Source organism: Carica papaya, chromosome 8, assembly GCF_054855325.1.
Source record: "Carica papaya isolate Zhongbai chromosome 8, ASM5485532v1, whole genome shotgun sequence".
Lineage (NCBI taxonomy): Eukaryota > Viridiplantae > Streptophyta > Magnoliopsida > Brassicales > Caricaceae > Carica > Carica papaya.
The window spans coordinates 28265336-28281795 of record NC_142316.1 but is presented as its reverse complement, the minus strand read 5'-3'; the positions used below and the strand labels follow the sequence as shown (position 1 = coordinate 28281795).

The window sequence follows — 16460 nt, the reverse complement described above, 5'->3', positions numbered from 1 at the left end:
TGAGAGATTGTTGAGGAGTTATTCATTAGTAAATATCATCATCACTACACGAGCATGACCATGGCTGTTAATACAAGAACAATATTAATTTTAATAGTGGTGGTTTTTGTTGGGTTCTTGTTTGACGGTGTCTTCTCTTATGAACGTCCTCCTCCTCGTCAAAATATTGTTGTCGCCCACCCATCCGATTCTGATTCTACTTCTCCTCAACAGGTAATTCAATTTACTTCCCTTCTCAGACCATCTCGCTCTTACAATTTTTGTATACGTGTATATGTATATGCAGGTACATATATCTCTGGTGGGTGAAGACAGAATGAGAATATCATGGATAACTGATGGCCCAACACCTGCAACTGTGGACTACGGCACATCTCCAGGGGTTTATGGAAATTCAGCCACCGGCTCTACCTCTTCTTATCGCTATTTATTATATAAATCAGGAGAAATTCACGACGTCGTCATCGGTCCTCTAAAACCGGACACCGTTTACTACTACCGCTGCGGCTCAAATCCTGGCCATGAATACACCTTCAAAACTCCCCCTGCCCATCTTCCCCTCAAATTCGCAGTTTCAGGTATACTAGTAATCCCTCTATATACTCATAATTTGTACATATAATATTATATATGTGAATGCAGGCGATCTTGGGCAAACAGAATGGACAAAGTCTACTCTGGAACACATAGAAAAATCCAACTATGATGTGTTAATACTTCCGGGAGACTTATCGTATGCGGACACGGTTCAGTCGCTGTGGGACTCATTTGGGCGTTTAGTGGAGCCATTGGCGAGTCAAAGGCCGTGGATGGTGACACAAGGCAATCACGAAATGGAGAAATTCCCTGTCGTCCACTCTACTCCCTTCACCTCCTACAACGCCAGGTGGCGAATGCCCTTTGAACAATCTGCCTCTTCTTCTAATCTTTACTACTCCTTCAATGTCGCCGGCGGTGCTGTTCACGTCGTCGTTTTGGGTTCATACACTGACTTTGGTCCTGACTCGGATCAGTACAAGTGGGTACTGGCTGATCTAGCCAAAGTTGATAGAGCCAAAACTCCATGGCTCCCTCTGGTTATTCATGCACCCTGGTATAACTCTAATACTGCTCATCAAGGAGAATCTGAATCTGTTGATATGAAGCGGGTCATGGAAGATTTGGTGTATAAGGCTGGAGTTGATGTCGTATTTGCCGGCCATGTTCATGCGTACGAGAGATTTGTAAGCTCTGTTTTTTATACTGTATATATGTTAATATATGTATTCATTATGATCTTATTAGTTTGTGATGATCTCAATATCAGACTCGTGTATACAAAGACAAAGCTGATAATTGCGGTCCAGTGCATATTACCATTGGAGACGGCGGTAACCGCGAAGGCCTTGCTACAAAGTGAGTGAAATTAATTCGCTTGTACTGAAAGTAATGATGATAAGAATAATAATAAATAATGGGATTAGTTTAGTATTTGTTGAGTGGTAGAGGGGACTGAATTTTGTGAATATTTGATGTAGGTATATGGAGCCAAAGCCGGAGATATCAATGTTCAGAGAAGCAAGTTTTGGACATGGGGAATTTGAGGTGGTGAATGCAACGCATGCGCTCTGGACGTGGCACAGGAACGACGATGATGAATCGGTGTTGTCCGACTCGGTGTGGCTGACAAGTCTTTCATCTGACCCTGCTTGTAAAAAATAAATTCGTCCACTACATATTAGCATGTGGAAAAAAAAAAAAAAAAAAAAAATTCTTATTCAGATACAATATTTTTTTTTCTTAATTGAAATGATTATAGGATAAATTTTTTTGTCAAAACTACGGATCACCGACTTAAAGGGCAAGAGGATATCTCAGGTATCTTTGAAACAAATCTAACTAATTCAATTTGTGCCAATTTATTTCTGATTTTCAACTATTTCTTCTCTAAAATGATAAAAAAGTAACAACTTAAATTTCATAAAATTAAAATAAAAAAGTATTTTTATTATTCATTTTTAATAAATTTATGGGTGGAAGATTAAATAACATGAATACAATAAAAATTTAATTATGATTAATCTTAAGCCATCAAATAAATAAAACATTTTTTAAGTCACATGTAGGGCGAAAATTACTATGTTAAACTTATAGGCAGTATCAATGTTGTATAAGCTTCAATACCTTGTTGACCGGCACGAGACTGAAACCAAATACATGTCTACTTGTTATCTTTATTATAAAAAAAAAAAAAATACATTTATAACTAATTTTTTCAAGGAAGAATTAGCTTGGCACATGATAGGAGACCAATGACCAATAAAATAATCATTCTCCTTGTCTCCTTTACAGTGATTACTGATAGATACAATATTGTGAAACATAATCTTCCACAATCAAGAAAAAACAATTCAATTGATATGTTATAATCAACAACTACAAATATTGTACATGCAGTATGCCTTCTTCACCTTTCTAGAATCAGTGCTGCTCCTACCAAGCACAACCAGAGTGTAACAGCCACCCAGAAACCTCTGCTTTTCTCCCATCCAACTGGAGGTCGCCACACCAGAAAGTCCGCTAAAAAATCCTTAGATGATGGGAGTTGATTCGTTGTGGACCCACTTCTTGTTTGATCCTTATCCTTGTATTTGTCAGTCCATGTTACTGCATAGCTGCAACAATAATGCAGTGACAAATTTGTCAACAATTTTTTTTTTTCTTTTTTCAATGTAATTTAGCTCAAAGCACATCAGAGGAATTTAAAAGACACAAAATAACATCCAGTCAAATAGCTGCAACGACTGAAAATTTCAAAATGAAGGTATCTAGGTCCCGGTGCATGAGAAGAAAGAATTGAAAACACAAAAGACCAAATGTGCTAATCAAGCAGAAAATACATTCCAACTCACCATTTACTTCACCAGATAAATGAAATGCTACTGTTAGATGCCAATGGAATGTTAATGCACCTGGTTTTGATAGAAAACAAACTATGCAAATACAAGTAAGTTCTTTTTAGGCTGTGATTGGATGTTTGTGGATTCGTTTGAAAATCCAGTTTATTTTAACTATTAGAGACTATAGATTTCTTACAAAAAGACAATAACTGAGCTCCCAAATACCTTCAAGAGAAATTGAGATAATAATGTTAAACTTCGTTACCAATAGAACTTAAGATGCATTATGTAAATTTCAAATGAATTCTAGAAACAAAATTCTCTTGTTCCAAACATAGTCTTAACTTAAGCTTTTTCTCATAAGCTTTATTTTCTGAGTGAAAAGGAGAGGTGTGCTGTATCCATTAAAAGCCAAGGAAGGAGGCTCATCCATGCACCAAAAAACTTACAAAAGAGAAAGTGTTAAAATGTCAGTAAGGTCCCAAAAATCAACTTTTACCACCCAAATTATGACCTAAACAACAGTAGCAAGAGGGACAAGGGGCACATGATTGCTCTTGTTCCCAGCTAGCCAAATACCAGCCACACCCAGAACTCATCCCCAAAATGTAGCCTCAACACCTATCTAATGTTAAGCAAGCTGAGAGCAGAATCTCATAGCTTTCTAGCTTCAAAACACCAAAGGAGCATATATTGAGGCCTATGGTACTCGTTCTCCTTCTGACACAAAAATCTGTAAGTGACAATGCTACTGCTACAACTCTTCGTCGAGTTATTGATTGTGAGAATTCTATACCATGTTGCCTCCTCGTTAAAGGCGACAATTCTAGAGGTTTCTTTGGTCTGAAAAATCAGCTTCCAAGGGAATTGGGCATCACATTTTGGAAATGATGGTAGAAAGATTTCATAAAAAATTTGCCATCGTCAAACTTCCTCCTTGGTTGGTTGAACAGTCTTTACATTCAAAGTGGCATCCAAGAAGCTAGGTCTTCCAATTCTCAATCACTAAGGTTTTAAAGAAGAGGAACATTCCTCAAAAAGATTCCCAACCCGTCTTCTTGAGCCTTGAAACACAAACAGCATCCAATGAAGAAGTTTCAGAGGCTGATCTCCACACCAGTAATAATCTCAAAATCTAACCATCAGATTGTTACCTAAACTAAAATGTGTCAGTCCAAGCATATCGCCCCAAATCTCACTGACAATTTCAAAGAGCCAGAACCAAAAGCACCTCTACAAGAACTAGTGATCCAACCCCCTCAGCAAGGTAAAAAATTAATGTGAATCATCCTCCAACAAGCTGCCTCTAGAAACTAATAATTCCACAACCACTCAGTAAGTAAGGCCTTACTGAAGCCCAATCAAATCTGACCCATAAGCCACCTCTATAAAGCAGTTTGGTCTTCCGAATCCCGCTAAAGGACTCTATATTAAATAGACTCCAATTAGCAAAGAATCCTAACTGGAAGAGGGAAAAAAGAGATAAGAACGGTGTGATTCAAGAGAGTACTTTCACTGGGGACAGTTTTTTGCCTTTGGCAAAAAACTACTACTATTCCATCCTACCAATCTCTTCTTCATTTCACTAAGCTACCTGTATTTTAATTTAGCCCCTAAGCGCAAGCCAAGGTACTTGAGGAGGAAGGGACTAGTGTTTAAAACCTGAAAATTCGAGCAACTACCCCCACAGCCAGCCTGCTGCCAATGTGGGCATTTCAAATTTTCTTAAATTGCCACTAAAAAAAAGGAAAAAAACCAAATACAAATATGAGGATGCATCAAATGTTGAGAAGAGCTTGACAGCCAGGGTTGCAGAAGAAAAGAGGCTCATCGACAAAATATATGAGTGAGCTCCATAGTAGCTCCCTTCACCTATATTCATTTCCTGGGACAAGTTCAACTACCTCACCTTGAGTATCATTTGGTTAAAGGCTTCCATGACCATAAAAAAGCAGAAGGAACAATGTTGATCACAAAGAAAAATCAGAAGGACCCCCATTACTAATAATTGCAAATGATCCTGAAAAGAAACACTTGCTAATCCATCCAAGCCACTCATCTCTAAACCCCAGGTGCTGGACCGAAACACATGGTCTTAGCCTTTTTCAATGTTCAACTTGCAGGTTATGGATCCACATCTATAAACAAGTAAATGACAGCTCTCTCCCTGTTTCTAAACAGAATCCACCATCTTGTTGGAAATTTAGGAAGCACCTAAATGCTAAAAAGTCTATCTCCCAGCCACAAAGATCTCCTGGGCCTTTTGTGGCTGAGCCTTATGGCATAAACTATCACATGGCTCAGCCTTATAGCAAGGACCTTGGCTATTAACTTATAGGTACTACTCAAAAGGCTGATTGGTCTAAACTGTTTAATATTCCCTGTGCCTTCAATCTCAGGAAGTAGCACAAGAAAGAAAATGTTAAGGCTGGCCACAAACTAACCTATCTCCTACCAGTCCTCGAACAGCTTCAAAATATCACCTTTGACAGTATTCCAATGTTTGAATAGGACACATCAGAACTAGGTTATGAGTTCAGAAAGAAAAATCCAATCCAAACTGTTGCCACAACAAACAGCTTCTTAACTCTGTAAAATCTCTACACTGACAAACAAAGGCACTTGTTGAAAGGCATCACAAATTTCAATCTCCTAGACAATAATTCAGGGTGTTGCTTCATCTAAAGTAGATGAGTAAATATAAGGTTTTCAGGAGTAATGTCAGTTTGCAATGATGTTGATATATTCATGAAAATTAATGAGACTGTTGACTTTGAAACTAGAATAAATAGATCATTATCGAATGAAATATTTTCCATTGTATTACTCCATTTGAGACTTATCAATATCTATTGAGTTGGTTGCTATCTAATGGAACACCATTGGAATCATCATGCAGCTTTTACAGGGATGATTTGATAATCATATCTGATTTACATTTTCGTTCTTGATCTCACCAATTACTACCCAATGCAGTTATTAGAAACAAATTCTCAAATATTGTATCCCAATATACCAAGCACAATTAATCCTTGGTCCTGATGCAAAACTAAGACAATCGAGCAAATTCTAAAAACTATATTCTGTAGCATGATTAGACCCAGGGACATAGAAACAACATGATGAAGATGCTCCATGCTCGGTAAGGCATGTGGAAAGAGTGGGATTTAAGTCATCTAGACAAGGCCATTAATCTCATAACTTATGAATGGGTATCGATCAACCGCAAGGAGATTTACCACTTGGAAGAGTTGATCAGGGGAGGAAAGAAGTAAAGAATCAGAACTGAACTTGAATACCAAGGTTAGAACAGTTCAAGCAAGAATCTAAAAGGCTACTATTCCACAAGTTCCTAGAAAAGCTTCTATTGAAAATTGTAAATTTTGTTAATCATCATGGTCAATTCTTTAAAGTCATAGCTGCAAAATGAAATATGTAGTTGACATCTATGTTTATATATGGTCATCTAAAAAAGTAATGCAGTTTTAAGGCGGTGACGATCACATAATATTCTTAGTCACACCCCTCCTCTCTTTTTCTAAGTCAGCCATCTATCATAACAGAAATCTCTCCCAAATTATACGAAAATAATTTAGGCTACAGCTTCATATAGATCTAAGCATTCCAGAAGTAAGATTAAGTGAGATGAACAGAAATAGGCACAGGAAAATTGGGTGGGTAACACATAATTTGCACAGCTTTAGAAGATGTATAAAGCAAATTCTGTAACAATGAAAAAGACTGCAACCAACCTTATGCTTTACCATCAATCAAACAATCGGAAAAGAAAAAGGAACCTGAAATTAACATTCTCTAGTGGTTAGAAGTTCATACACGTCAGAAATGCAAAAAGTGGATGCAGAGGCATGAAGCTCATACATCAAGATCATAACTGAATGGCTGATAGGTTCAATGGAAAAATCTGATAAGGGAAATAGCACATAATATTTAGCATCACAAAAGATTACTTCAATTTCAATAGAAAATCTAACAGAAATTACAGCAGAATGAAAAGGAGAAAGAAGGGATCAAGCCGTACGATTGAGTTTGGTAGGAGGACAAAAAGTACCTGTCATAACTTGAACCAATTAGAGGTATGGTTACCATTTCCTCCTGAGATATCTTAAGCTTAGGAGCCTGCAATATGTAGCGGAGATCAGCAGCTTGGCGTCGAATGGTGACGCTTGGGTGCTTCTTCTCCAATTGCTGGTAAAGTGCAATACAATCTGCATGGCGGTTATTTGCCTCGTAAGCCATGGCCAGCCAAATTTGGATCTGAAAAACAAAACCAAAGTATTTTAATCAGTTCAGTGACAATCATATTACATATCAGTTGCAACCATCTCCCAAAAGGATCTCTTTTGGGGGTTAACCAACCTCACCGCCAAATAATGTAGGCTTGGGAATAATTGTGAGAGCGCCTTCCAAGAATTCAATTGCACGTCCGTACATCCCCTTCCCATAAGCTTTTTGACCTAACTCAAACATCAACTTAGCAGTTGCTCTTCGTTCTGCCTGCTCCTGAGCCACCTGCTCCCGCATAGCAGAAAAATCAGATTATCACCATTAGCAATATGCGACAGCATCAACTTCAAATCTGACAGAAACTGCACAATTACATCCTGTTGTACTCAAAAGAACATTCTTGATTTTGTTAACTCTAAATTAATCAAATTTCGTGCCATAATGACATTCTCTATTCTTGATCGATCACTTTTCTTCAGTAACAAATGGAAGAAATATGAGAGCACAGCATTTATGACAGCGCAAGGAAGAAACATAGGAGAATCATGTCTGTTAGTTTGTACTTTATTTTCTTGCTTTTAAACAAACAAAGAAACAGAGAATTTGTAGATTCCGTTGACTGACCTTCTCGAGCTCCTTTCTCACTCTCATCCTTTTCTCTTCTTCAGTCTCCTCTCTCCCCTCGGTTTCGCTTTCGTCCATTTTATCCTGTAACTCCTCAGCTTTTCTCTCCAAATCCTTCATCTCTTCAATCTCCTTAATTCTCTTCCTCCTTTCCTGCTCCCAATCGAACAGCTCCTGGTCGTCCTCAAACCCGTTGCCGTTGCCGTTGCCGTTACCATCTTCTTCACTGGAGCCTGCGTCGAAATCGACGGCGTTAGCCTTGGAATTCATTTTGGCGCGAGCCAAAGTTCGAAGATTACGAGTCTCCCCATCCGAGTCCACGCTGTTGCTCAAGATAGAAGCGTGGTATAAGTGAGCGTCTCTCTTCGGCAAATTCAAAACAAAATCCACCGCCAGCGAACGGGTCTTCCTATCCGTGGTTATCGACCGAAGCGACGTCGTATCTAGTAGCAGAGCCAAGTTTCCAAAAACCACGGCCATGGCTCCAATTCGGAGATTGAAGAAAGGGAAGAGAAAGTGAAGTGGATATGGAACTGGAGCTGACAAGAAGAGAGAGATTTTTGGTGCTTACAATGCTGAAAAGACCAAAATATTCTTTCAGCTCGCCGCCATTGGCTCATGAGGTGAAAAAATCGCCACTGTAGAAGTTGGGTAATTTCGTCCAAAAGAGCGCGCGAACGTGGCGCTCTGTAGACGAGAGGCGTGTGCGAAAACTGTTGCAGCCTGCGAAGTGCCTTACGCAAATAGAAGATTGATTATCTGAAACACGTCACTAAGAATCAACGACGTCGTTTTTTATCCTTTCATCCAACGGTTGAAGATCAAACAAAACGAATCAATCCTCTATCTAATTTTGGACCCTTTTTAAGTTTTATCACAAAGCACAACCCAACCATGTCCTATTATTTATGGAATGGTGGCGCTTCTCTTATTTCTCTAATTGTATTTGTGTATTTTCTGGTTTATGGACCAGAAAGGAGAAGAACTAGGAACAAGCTGAAGGTCATAGCTTTCTTGTTCGTTAACTCTGGTGTTTTCTCCAATCTGATGCATCCATGGCTCTCCAGCTTCTCTCCAACACACGGCCTTCTCTCTACTCTTCACTCATTACCATCAACAACAATCAAAACGTTCGCCGCCGAAATCTCCGTTTATTTACGAACACTAAACTCCCGTTTTCTCTCTCTAACCTTTCCACTTCTCCTAGAAATAGGCAGTATCGGTTGTCTCCACTCAACTCTTCCTCAGTCAGTGAATTCTTAGTAGAGAATAATCTAGAGTGCATTGACGCAGAAGAGAATGTCGAGTTTCAGGAGAGGATTCGCAAATGGATCGATTTTATCCGGTCGGTATTGCCCGGTGGACGGTGGTGGAGCTTATCCGATGAGATTGAGGTCAAGATTTTTGAGAAACCGGTGACAGTTTGGCGGGCGCTTAGTCGGATGTGGGAATTGGTGGCTAAGGATCGCTGGGTCATCTATGCGGCATTTTCCACTCTGATTTTGGCTGCGGTATGTGCCTATTCGTTTACTTTCTCTTTTTATTGATGGTGGTGAGTTACTTTTCAGGCATTATTCGCTTCAAATTTCATCATAAGTAGGGGCATCTGGATGACTTATATGTAGCATTGTGTTTAGATGAGAGCTTGATGGATGATTGGTATAATTATAACTCTGGTTTCATTTGTCTTTTTTTGGGTTGAACTTTCTTTATCCAATGTTATCTTCCCATCAGCAAGTTCCTTTTATGTGGTAAATTTCATTCAGCACTGCATTGTACTATCCATAGAGGATGAAAGAATGGATCAACGAACGTGAGTCTTTTTCTGCCTTTTAAAAGTTTGTCTTGGTAGGTGATGCAGGATTGGACTAATGGTTTTATCATTTTTGTTCCTGTTTTTTTTTTTTTTTTTAAATCGAACTGCATGTAAGGTGCAAACCTTTGTTGGGAGATAGAATGACCTGAGTTAGCTTCACTATGTAAATTTTTTCTCTTAATGACTTGGTCATTGTGTTTGATTCAGCTTTCAGAGATTTCTATTCCACATTTCTTGACGGCATCAATCTTCACTGCACAGAGTGGTCAAATTGCTATTTTTCACAGAAATATCCGGCTCTTGGTTCTGCTGTGTGTTACCTCAGGAATTTGCAGGTCAAAATCTTGTAGGGGCATTGGTCAAAGCTCCCTTCTACTCTCAGTTGAATCATGACACCTTTCCAGCGCTGCTATTGTTCAAATATCTAAATAATTTATCAAAACATTGAAAAGAGACCTTTATGCATCCTAACTGCACTTGATGGACAAAAAAATGAAAATCAATTGTTTCATTACATATTACTTGGGAGGTTACTTTCTGAAATCATGGATATATTGATTGTTTTATGCAAGTGAATGCCACTTTTTGCCATATGTTTTGAATGTGTGCTTTTTTCTGGAATTTTGACTTCCATATAAGGAAGGTCAGCCGTCTTAATTGACAATTTGACAGAGGTGCTGACCCCATGCTCTCTTTATTTGAACTTCAGTGGTTTACGGGGATGCTGTTTCGGCATTGCAAATATGATTCTAGTGAGTCTTCTCTCAAGTTAGCTTTATCATGTAAATTCTTTATAATTCTTTCTTATAAATCATACAGCTTGGTCCTCTTCGATGAGTAATCATAGTGCTCGTGTTAACTGGCTTTGGGTTTTTCTGATCAAAATCTGTCTTGTTGGAGTCTGGTATGAATCTTCCTTAACATAAGTCCATAGATCAAATTATGAGATTGAATGAGGGATAGGTACTTATTGAATGACTTGGAGTCTTATCTACAAAGATATTTATAAGATTTCCTTCGTAACCTTTATTAAATGAGATTGAATTAAGACAATTACTACTGACAGAGTTGGGAAATAATACTACTAATATAAATAGGAAAACTAAAAAGTAAAAAGAATAAAATCCTAGAGTACTAAAATTGTAATAATAGACTTCTAATGGTACAGTAATTTTATACTTAATAAAATTATGATTTTCGAATCTATTTGGGCAATCTAGAGATAATATATATTGCATCATTTTTCTCTAGTTGGAGAAAACTTGTTCATGAGCTTTAAAATGGTGAATGATGTAAAACATTAATCGTCAAGTTTTCCCCTAAAACTTAGAAAACTTTATTTTCAGTTTCTCTTAAGTACCAAAAACAATGAAAAGGCACAATTGCTTAGAAGTGTATTTAAAATTTGGGGCAAGAGAATAAAAATCAACCGATTGACCAATTGATGCGTCAAGTTTCTCCTGGTATGAAACTTCTGTGGTGTTGTCTTTTTGGAGGAAAGAATCTTGACCAATAGGAACCACATTGGTGGTTCTTTTTGCTCCACATTTTGTTTATTTCAACATGCAAGTTATTCCTCTTTGGACATTAACTCGTGTTCACTCTATCCACACCTAAAGCAAATAATTCCCTTTTCTTTAGGAGTCTCAAAAATTGATGTTGATCCATTCTTAACTTACTCTTTTGATTCAAAAGTATTCTTAGTGGTGGATTCCATAAGTGAAAACTCAATGTTTCTTGGAATTCAATATATATTGGTAGAGAATTCTTTTAGCTCTGATATTGCCTTAGGATTTGGAGATAAAACCTAGACACTACTCCTTAGGCATTATATCTAAGAAGTCTTAAGCATCACAAATAAGAGTTTGGTTGCATTTGACAATCAGAAAATTATGGTAATTCTCAAAGTATTTTGTTGAATGACTAAAGTCTGTCTCAAAAAGTGAAATTATCAAGAAATTTACGAGGCTTCTTAAGTAACCTAGAGCTAATCCTTTTTGCAACAGTACCATATATATGATATTTAACATGCATCATAAAGTCTGTATTTTTGTTATTCAAATTGCTTTTTTTTTTTTGAAGCTATTGAAATCCGTCATCTTAGCTACAATTCTTTTGAAGGGTGTATGACTTCTGGTTGTACGATGCTCTCCAGGTTAAGAGAATGAGGGAAACACTGTATTCTACTCTTCTTCTTCAGGTCCTAATGTTTGTAATCAGTTTCAGATAAATTTCTAATATACCTAGTTATCTTGGTTGTTTGTTTCTCAGGTTAACTTGTTTTGGAGATGCTTCTGTTGCAGGATATTTCCTTTTTCGACTCTGAAACTGTTGGTGATTTAACAAGTAGGCTTGGCTCTGATTGTCAGCAAGTTTCACGGGTTATCGGGAATGATCTGAATTTGATATTCCGCAATGTTCTTCAGGTTTTTCACTATTAAGAGAATGAATACCTCTGAATCCATTCATGTTTTGGCATCTAATCTGCTTTTTTTTATGTGGGAGGGGGATTATTTTAGGGGACAGGTGCATTGATCTACTTGTTGATTTTGTCATGGCCACTTGGTTTGTGTACCTTGGCAATATGCTTAACTCTAGCAGCTGTTATGCTCATCTATGGACTGTAAGCTTTTATACAGTTTCCTCAAAACTTTTCCTTAAACTTTTGCTTGATTGCTGAAAATGTATGATGATGAAATAGGTGTCCTGAAATGAGGGTGCAATGAATTAATTGCAAGATAAGATCAGAAGAAAAAGTAGGAGTTAGAACGAGGATCTAAATGAAGTTGAAAGAGTATCAGTTTGCTTTGATATAGTTAAGAAGGAGAAATTTTGGTTCAGATCTGTTTATGGTTTCAATGTCTATGGAAATAGATTTTTTTATTCTACACTAGACATGCTAGTTTTTACGTCGATACTTTCAGCTATAACGTAATGTCAATAATACAATTGAATATGAATAATTTGTGTAGGTACCAGAAGAAAACGGCAAAGCTAATCCAAGAGTTCACTGCTTCCGCCAATGAAGTTCAGTTTAGAAACTTTATTGACATTCTAGTATTCTCTCTTGAATTTGAATTCTATAATAAATGATCATTTTGTTAATTAATGTAGGTGGCTCAAGAGACATTCTCACTGATGAGAACTGTTCGTGTTTATGGAACGGAGAAACAAGAGTGTGATAGGTAATCTACATTTACTATAATCTTTATGGATTCCTTTTTATGTCTATTCTTCTAATTCTTCCTGCATAACTTACAATGATTAACCAATAAATGCCAGCAGGTATATGGATTTTTAGTTGTTAAGTGGTTCAATGAAACTTACCCATCTCTTTTGATAGGTACAATGGGTGGCTAGAGAAATTGGCTAATATAAGCTTACGACAGAGTGCTGCATATGGCTTTTGGAACCTGAACTTCAACACTCTTTATCACTCAACTCAGGTTGATCTAATTCTTGGTTTTTAAAGGATAATATTTCTAGATAACTAATTCTTTATTATAAATAAAGGGATAATATGAGTGGAAAATATTAAGTCTTTACCAGCTTTAAGTGGATCGATATTTACAGAACTAGTTGCTTACTTTTTATGATATTGGGCATGTGAAATAGCTCTTTATTAGGACCTTTATCTATCCCTACTTGGCTTTGATTTATGTTTTGGAAGCTGATCTTCCATTTATATATTAGGTTATTGCTGTGTGCTGATTGGAGGAATTTACAGAACTAGTTGCTTACTTTTTATGATATTGGGCATGTGAAATAGCTCTTTATTAGGACCTGTATCTATCCCTACTTGGCTTTGATTTATGTTTTGGAAACTGATCTTCTATTTATATATTAGGTTATTGCTGTGCTGATTGGAGGAATGTCTATTCTGGTTGGTCGTATAACAGCAGAGCAACTTACAAAATTTATATTATATAGTGAGTGGCTAATATTTTCAACATGGTGGGTGGGGGATAGTTTGTCCTCATTGATGCAATCGGTTGGGGCAAGTGAAAAAGTATTCAAGTTGATGGATCTCAAGCCTAGTGATCAATTTACATCAAAAGGCAAGCAGCATGTGAAGTTCTTATGGAATATTTTCTCTAATTAATTTCTATGTTTCGATCAGCCCTTTTCATTCCTTCGGCCTCTCCCAGTATATATTTATCTATAACTTTTGAAAAATATTTCAGCATTATACCTTGTTTCAACTGTTATAATCATCCTGGAGTTAGTATGCAGAAAGGTTTTCAGTTGTCGAATAAAATCGCTTATCCCCTTCTCAAAATATCTACTTTTAGTTTTAGGTTAATTTTCACTTTGGATTTTCTTCTGCTGCAGGAATGAAGCTGGAACGGCTGTTTGGACGTGTCGACTTTGTAAACATATCATTTTACTATCCATCCAGAGTGGAGGTATGCTAATAGTTTAGGTTCCTGAATTCAACTCTCTTTATTCTGCAATCGTTGTACGTTGTACTACTTGAGCGGAAAATGATGGAAAGGACAAGAAAGTCCTCTTTCTTTTCCTGCATTAACTATAGATTTGTTGTAGAAAAGATACTATTGACTTTTATTTTATCTTAACAAGGATATATACATAGGGTTTACAGGAAGTCCCATGACAAGAAAAGAAAAACCATGAAAAGGAATGTTAACTATATAAGAAAGCCATATACTAGAAATTGACTATATGGAAAATATATACTATATTGTAACAGATTTCAATGTATTTAGCAGTAATTATTCCTAGAACTAATAACTTTATTCCTTCCTCCACCAATTGCATGATTTAAGTTTGCAACACCTACAACCCTACTCTGCTTGCTTGGTTCTTTTAGCATCATTAGGCTAATATTTGCTGAAAATATTGCTTGTTACTGCCAATCAATGAACTAACAAATTAGAATATCAACAGGTACCTGTGCTTCATAACATAAACATTTCTGTATATCCTAGTGAAGTGGTTGCAATTGTAAGTTTTTCTACAAGCGCTCTGTTGTTTTTTGGCATTAACGGCCATCAAAAATAATTGTTATGTCTCCTGTTTATGCTAAGGTTGGTCTTAGTGGCAGTGGAAAGAGCACATTAGTGAATCTTTTGCTGCGCCTTTATGAACCTACAAATGGTCAGGTAAAATTTTTTGAACTTTTACTGGTCAGCATCTCATAATCTATATATAAGTGATATGGTCAACAGAGTTCACACATCAACAATCGGTGATAAAAGATTATTTACAGAACAGGTCCAGCTCAATTGCTTAAAAATAATTACTTTTATTTGTTTATGGTTCTCTAATTGCAGATTCTAATTGATGGTTTCCCTCTAAAAGAGTTGGACATCAAGTGGCTGAGAGAAAGAATTGGATATGTTGGACAGGTTTTGCATTTACCATTATCATTAAATTTAACCAAACTTCAACTTACATTTCCTAAAAAATAATTATTTTAAACAGGAACCAAAATTGTTCCACATGGATATCAGTTCAAACGTCAGATATGGATGTACCAGAGATGTCAAGCAAGAGGATATTGAGTGGGCTGCCAAGCAGGCATATGCACATGACTTCATTTCAGCACTGCCCAATGGTTATAAGACACTTATTGATGATGATTTGCTAAGTGGAGGACAGAAGCAGAGAATTGCCATTGCTCGAGCTATCCTTAGGGACCCTACCATTTTGATTCTTGATGAAGCTACTAGTGCACTTGATGCAGAGAGTGAACACTATGTCAAGGTAACTACTTTTCCCCTTAAACAGACACACAGAGGTATTGATTTGTGGCCCTTAATGTGTATCGCGTGGAAATTTGTTCAGGGTGTTCTCCGCGCTCTCAGAACTGACTCAATAAGTAAAAGAACTGTCATAGTAATTGCACACAGGTAGGTTCTCTTATATCCACTCTAAGTGGCTTTATGATGAGTAATGCATTTTATGGTGACTTGATACCAACCAAATCACTAGTTTTTCTTACTTGCAAGTTCAATAAATGCACTTTGTCATGAATCCAACAGTAAATATACTACAAGCAACTTGAGTTGCTGCAATACCAGGTCACTGGATTTTTCTTGCGAGTATGAACTTTTATCATGTATTTCCTACAGGCTTTCTACAATACAAGCTGCTGACAGAATAGTGGTAATGGATGGTGGTCAAATAGTTGAGGTTGGTGCCATGGCCATTTTGAATTCATAAACTTTTGTCCATCATTTATTGGGAAGTTCTCAGGTTAAGATTCTGGTTTAGAATGTTTTTCTGGTAGCTTGACTAACAAAGAACCAGATGTCTATTGACCACTTAGAAAATCCTGATTAGTCATCTTTAAGATTTAATATTTGGAAGTGTATGACACTAGTTTAACTCCTGTTCCAACAAACAGATGGGCTCTCACCAAGGGCTTCTACGTAAGGATGGCCTATATGCACGACTTACTAAAAGACAGGCTGATGCTGTAGCATGATCATGGTGCAAATTTTCACACTAGATTTTCCTTTTCCTTTTCCCTGATATATTTCTGAATTGATACAGTGCTCGATTTCAACATTTAACAGCAGATACACATTCAAAAACAAGAATTTTGAAATCATGGAATTAGAGGGTGATCAAAACTATCCTGTAACCGGTGTTTTTGCTTCATTTTTATGATACACTGAAGTGTTACCTGAACAGCATGAACTGCTTGTCAAACTGCAGAAACAAAGATTGCAATCAATTTGTGTAATTTGTCCTTTGTAATTATAGTGATCAATTTACAAAGTGGTTCTAGTACAGAGCAGGTTGTATGATCCTGACATGAAACAATATTACTCAGTGGAAAGGTTTTCATATGGGAAATGTCGATGTTGTACAAAAGTAGATTGATTCATTTTTTCTGCATTATTTGACCAAGAGGTTTGTTTTGGAAT

At 37.0% G+C, this 16460-nt stretch overlaps 3 protein-coding genes across 6 annotated transcripts; 2 read left to right on the top strand and 1 right to left on the bottom strand.

The window, feature by feature from the left end:
- Positions 1-60: 60 nt before the first annotated feature.
- LOC110817060 (putative purple acid phosphatase 20) lies at positions 61-1897 on the top strand. Its single transcript, XM_022045457.2, has 5 exons — positions 61-213; positions 287-578; positions 643-1223; positions 1307-1395; positions 1518-1897. The coding sequence occupies exons 1-5, from the start codon at positions 61-63 to the stop codon at positions 1699-1701; spliced, it is 1299 nt and encodes a 432-aa protein (XP_021901149.2). The 3' UTR covers positions 1702-1897.
- A 286-nt stretch (positions 1898-2183) lies between these two features.
- Positions 2184-8357, bottom strand: LOC110817117 (Tetratricopeptide repeat (TPR)-like superfamily protein). Of its 4 annotated transcripts, XR_015813791.1 has the most exons (6): positions 7749-8356; positions 7257-7409; positions 6949-7154; positions 6759-6801; positions 6632-6676; positions 2559-2654 (listed from the first exon to the last, which is right to left on the bottom strand). XR_015813791.1 is itself a non-coding variant. In XM_022045521.2 (5 exons), exons 1-4 carry the CDS (start codon positions 8226-8228, stop codon positions 6646-6648), a joined length of 870 nt encoding a protein of 289 aa, XP_021901213.2. In that variant the 5' UTR covers positions 8229-8357; the 3' UTR covers positions 2516-2654; positions 6632-6645. The 4 variants fall into 4 exon arrangements, 2 of the variants coding, with proteins under 2 accessions (XP_021901212.2, XP_021901213.2); XR_015813790.1 differs by lacking the exon at positions 6632-6676 and having other exon boundaries at positions 2513-2654; positions 6714-6801; XM_022045521.2 differs by lacking the exon at positions 6759-6801 and having other exon boundaries at positions 2516-2654; positions 7749-8357.
- A 287-nt stretch (positions 8358-8644) lies between these two features.
- ABCB26 (transporter associated with antigen processing protein 1) lies at positions 8645-16389 on the top strand. Its single transcript, XM_022045514.2, has 18 exons — positions 8645-9259; positions 9772-9899; positions 10274-10316; positions 11720-11764; positions 11868-11990; positions 12084-12187; positions 12537-12591; positions 12679-12749; positions 12908-13010; positions 13412-13622; positions 13897-13970; positions 14473-14529; positions 14613-14687; positions 14859-14933; positions 15010-15291; positions 15373-15437; positions 15660-15720; positions 15935-16389. Exons 1-18 carry the CDS (start codon positions 8804-8806, stop codon positions 16013-16015), a joined length of 2109 nt encoding a protein of 702 aa, XP_021901206.2. The 5' UTR covers positions 8645-8803; the 3' UTR covers positions 16016-16389.
- Positions 16390-16460: the final 71 nt, after the last annotated feature.

Coding starts and splice junctions, on each gene's coding strand:
- LOC110817117 (XM_022045520.2), bottom strand. CDS start 8,228: ATGGCCGTGGTTTTTGGAAACTTGGCTCTGCTACTAGATACGACGTCG. Junction 7,410..7,748: donor TGAGAAAGGAGCTCGAGAAG/GTCAGTCAACGG, acceptor ATGCGGGAGCAG/GTGGCTCAGGAGCAGGCAGA. Junction 2,655..6,948: donor ATTGGTTCAAGTTATGACAG/GTACTTTTTGTC, acceptor TTATTGTTGCAG/CTATGCAGTAACATGGACTG.
- LOC110817060 (XM_022045457.2), top strand. CDS start 61: ATGGCTGTTAATACAAGAACAATATTAATTTTAATAGTGGTGGTTTTT. Junction 579..642: donor CCTCAAATTCGCAGTTTCAG/GTATACTAGTAA, acceptor ATGTGAATGCAG/GCGATCTTGGGCAAACAGAA. Junction 1,396..1,517: donor CGCGAAGGCCTTGCTACAAA/GTGAGTGAAATT, acceptor TATTTGATGTAG/GTATATGGAGCCAAAGCCGG.
- ABCB26 (XM_022045514.2), top strand. CDS start 8,804: ATGGCTCTCCAGCTTCTCTCCAACACACGGCCTTCTCTCTACTCTTCA. Junction 12,592..12,678: donor TCACTGCTTCCGCCAATGAA/GTTCAGTTTAGA, acceptor TAATTAATGTAG/GTGGCTCAAGAGACATTCTC. Junction 15,438..15,659: donor GTCATAGTAATTGCACACAG/GTAGGTTCTCTT, acceptor TATTTCCTACAG/GCTTTCTACAATACAAGCTG.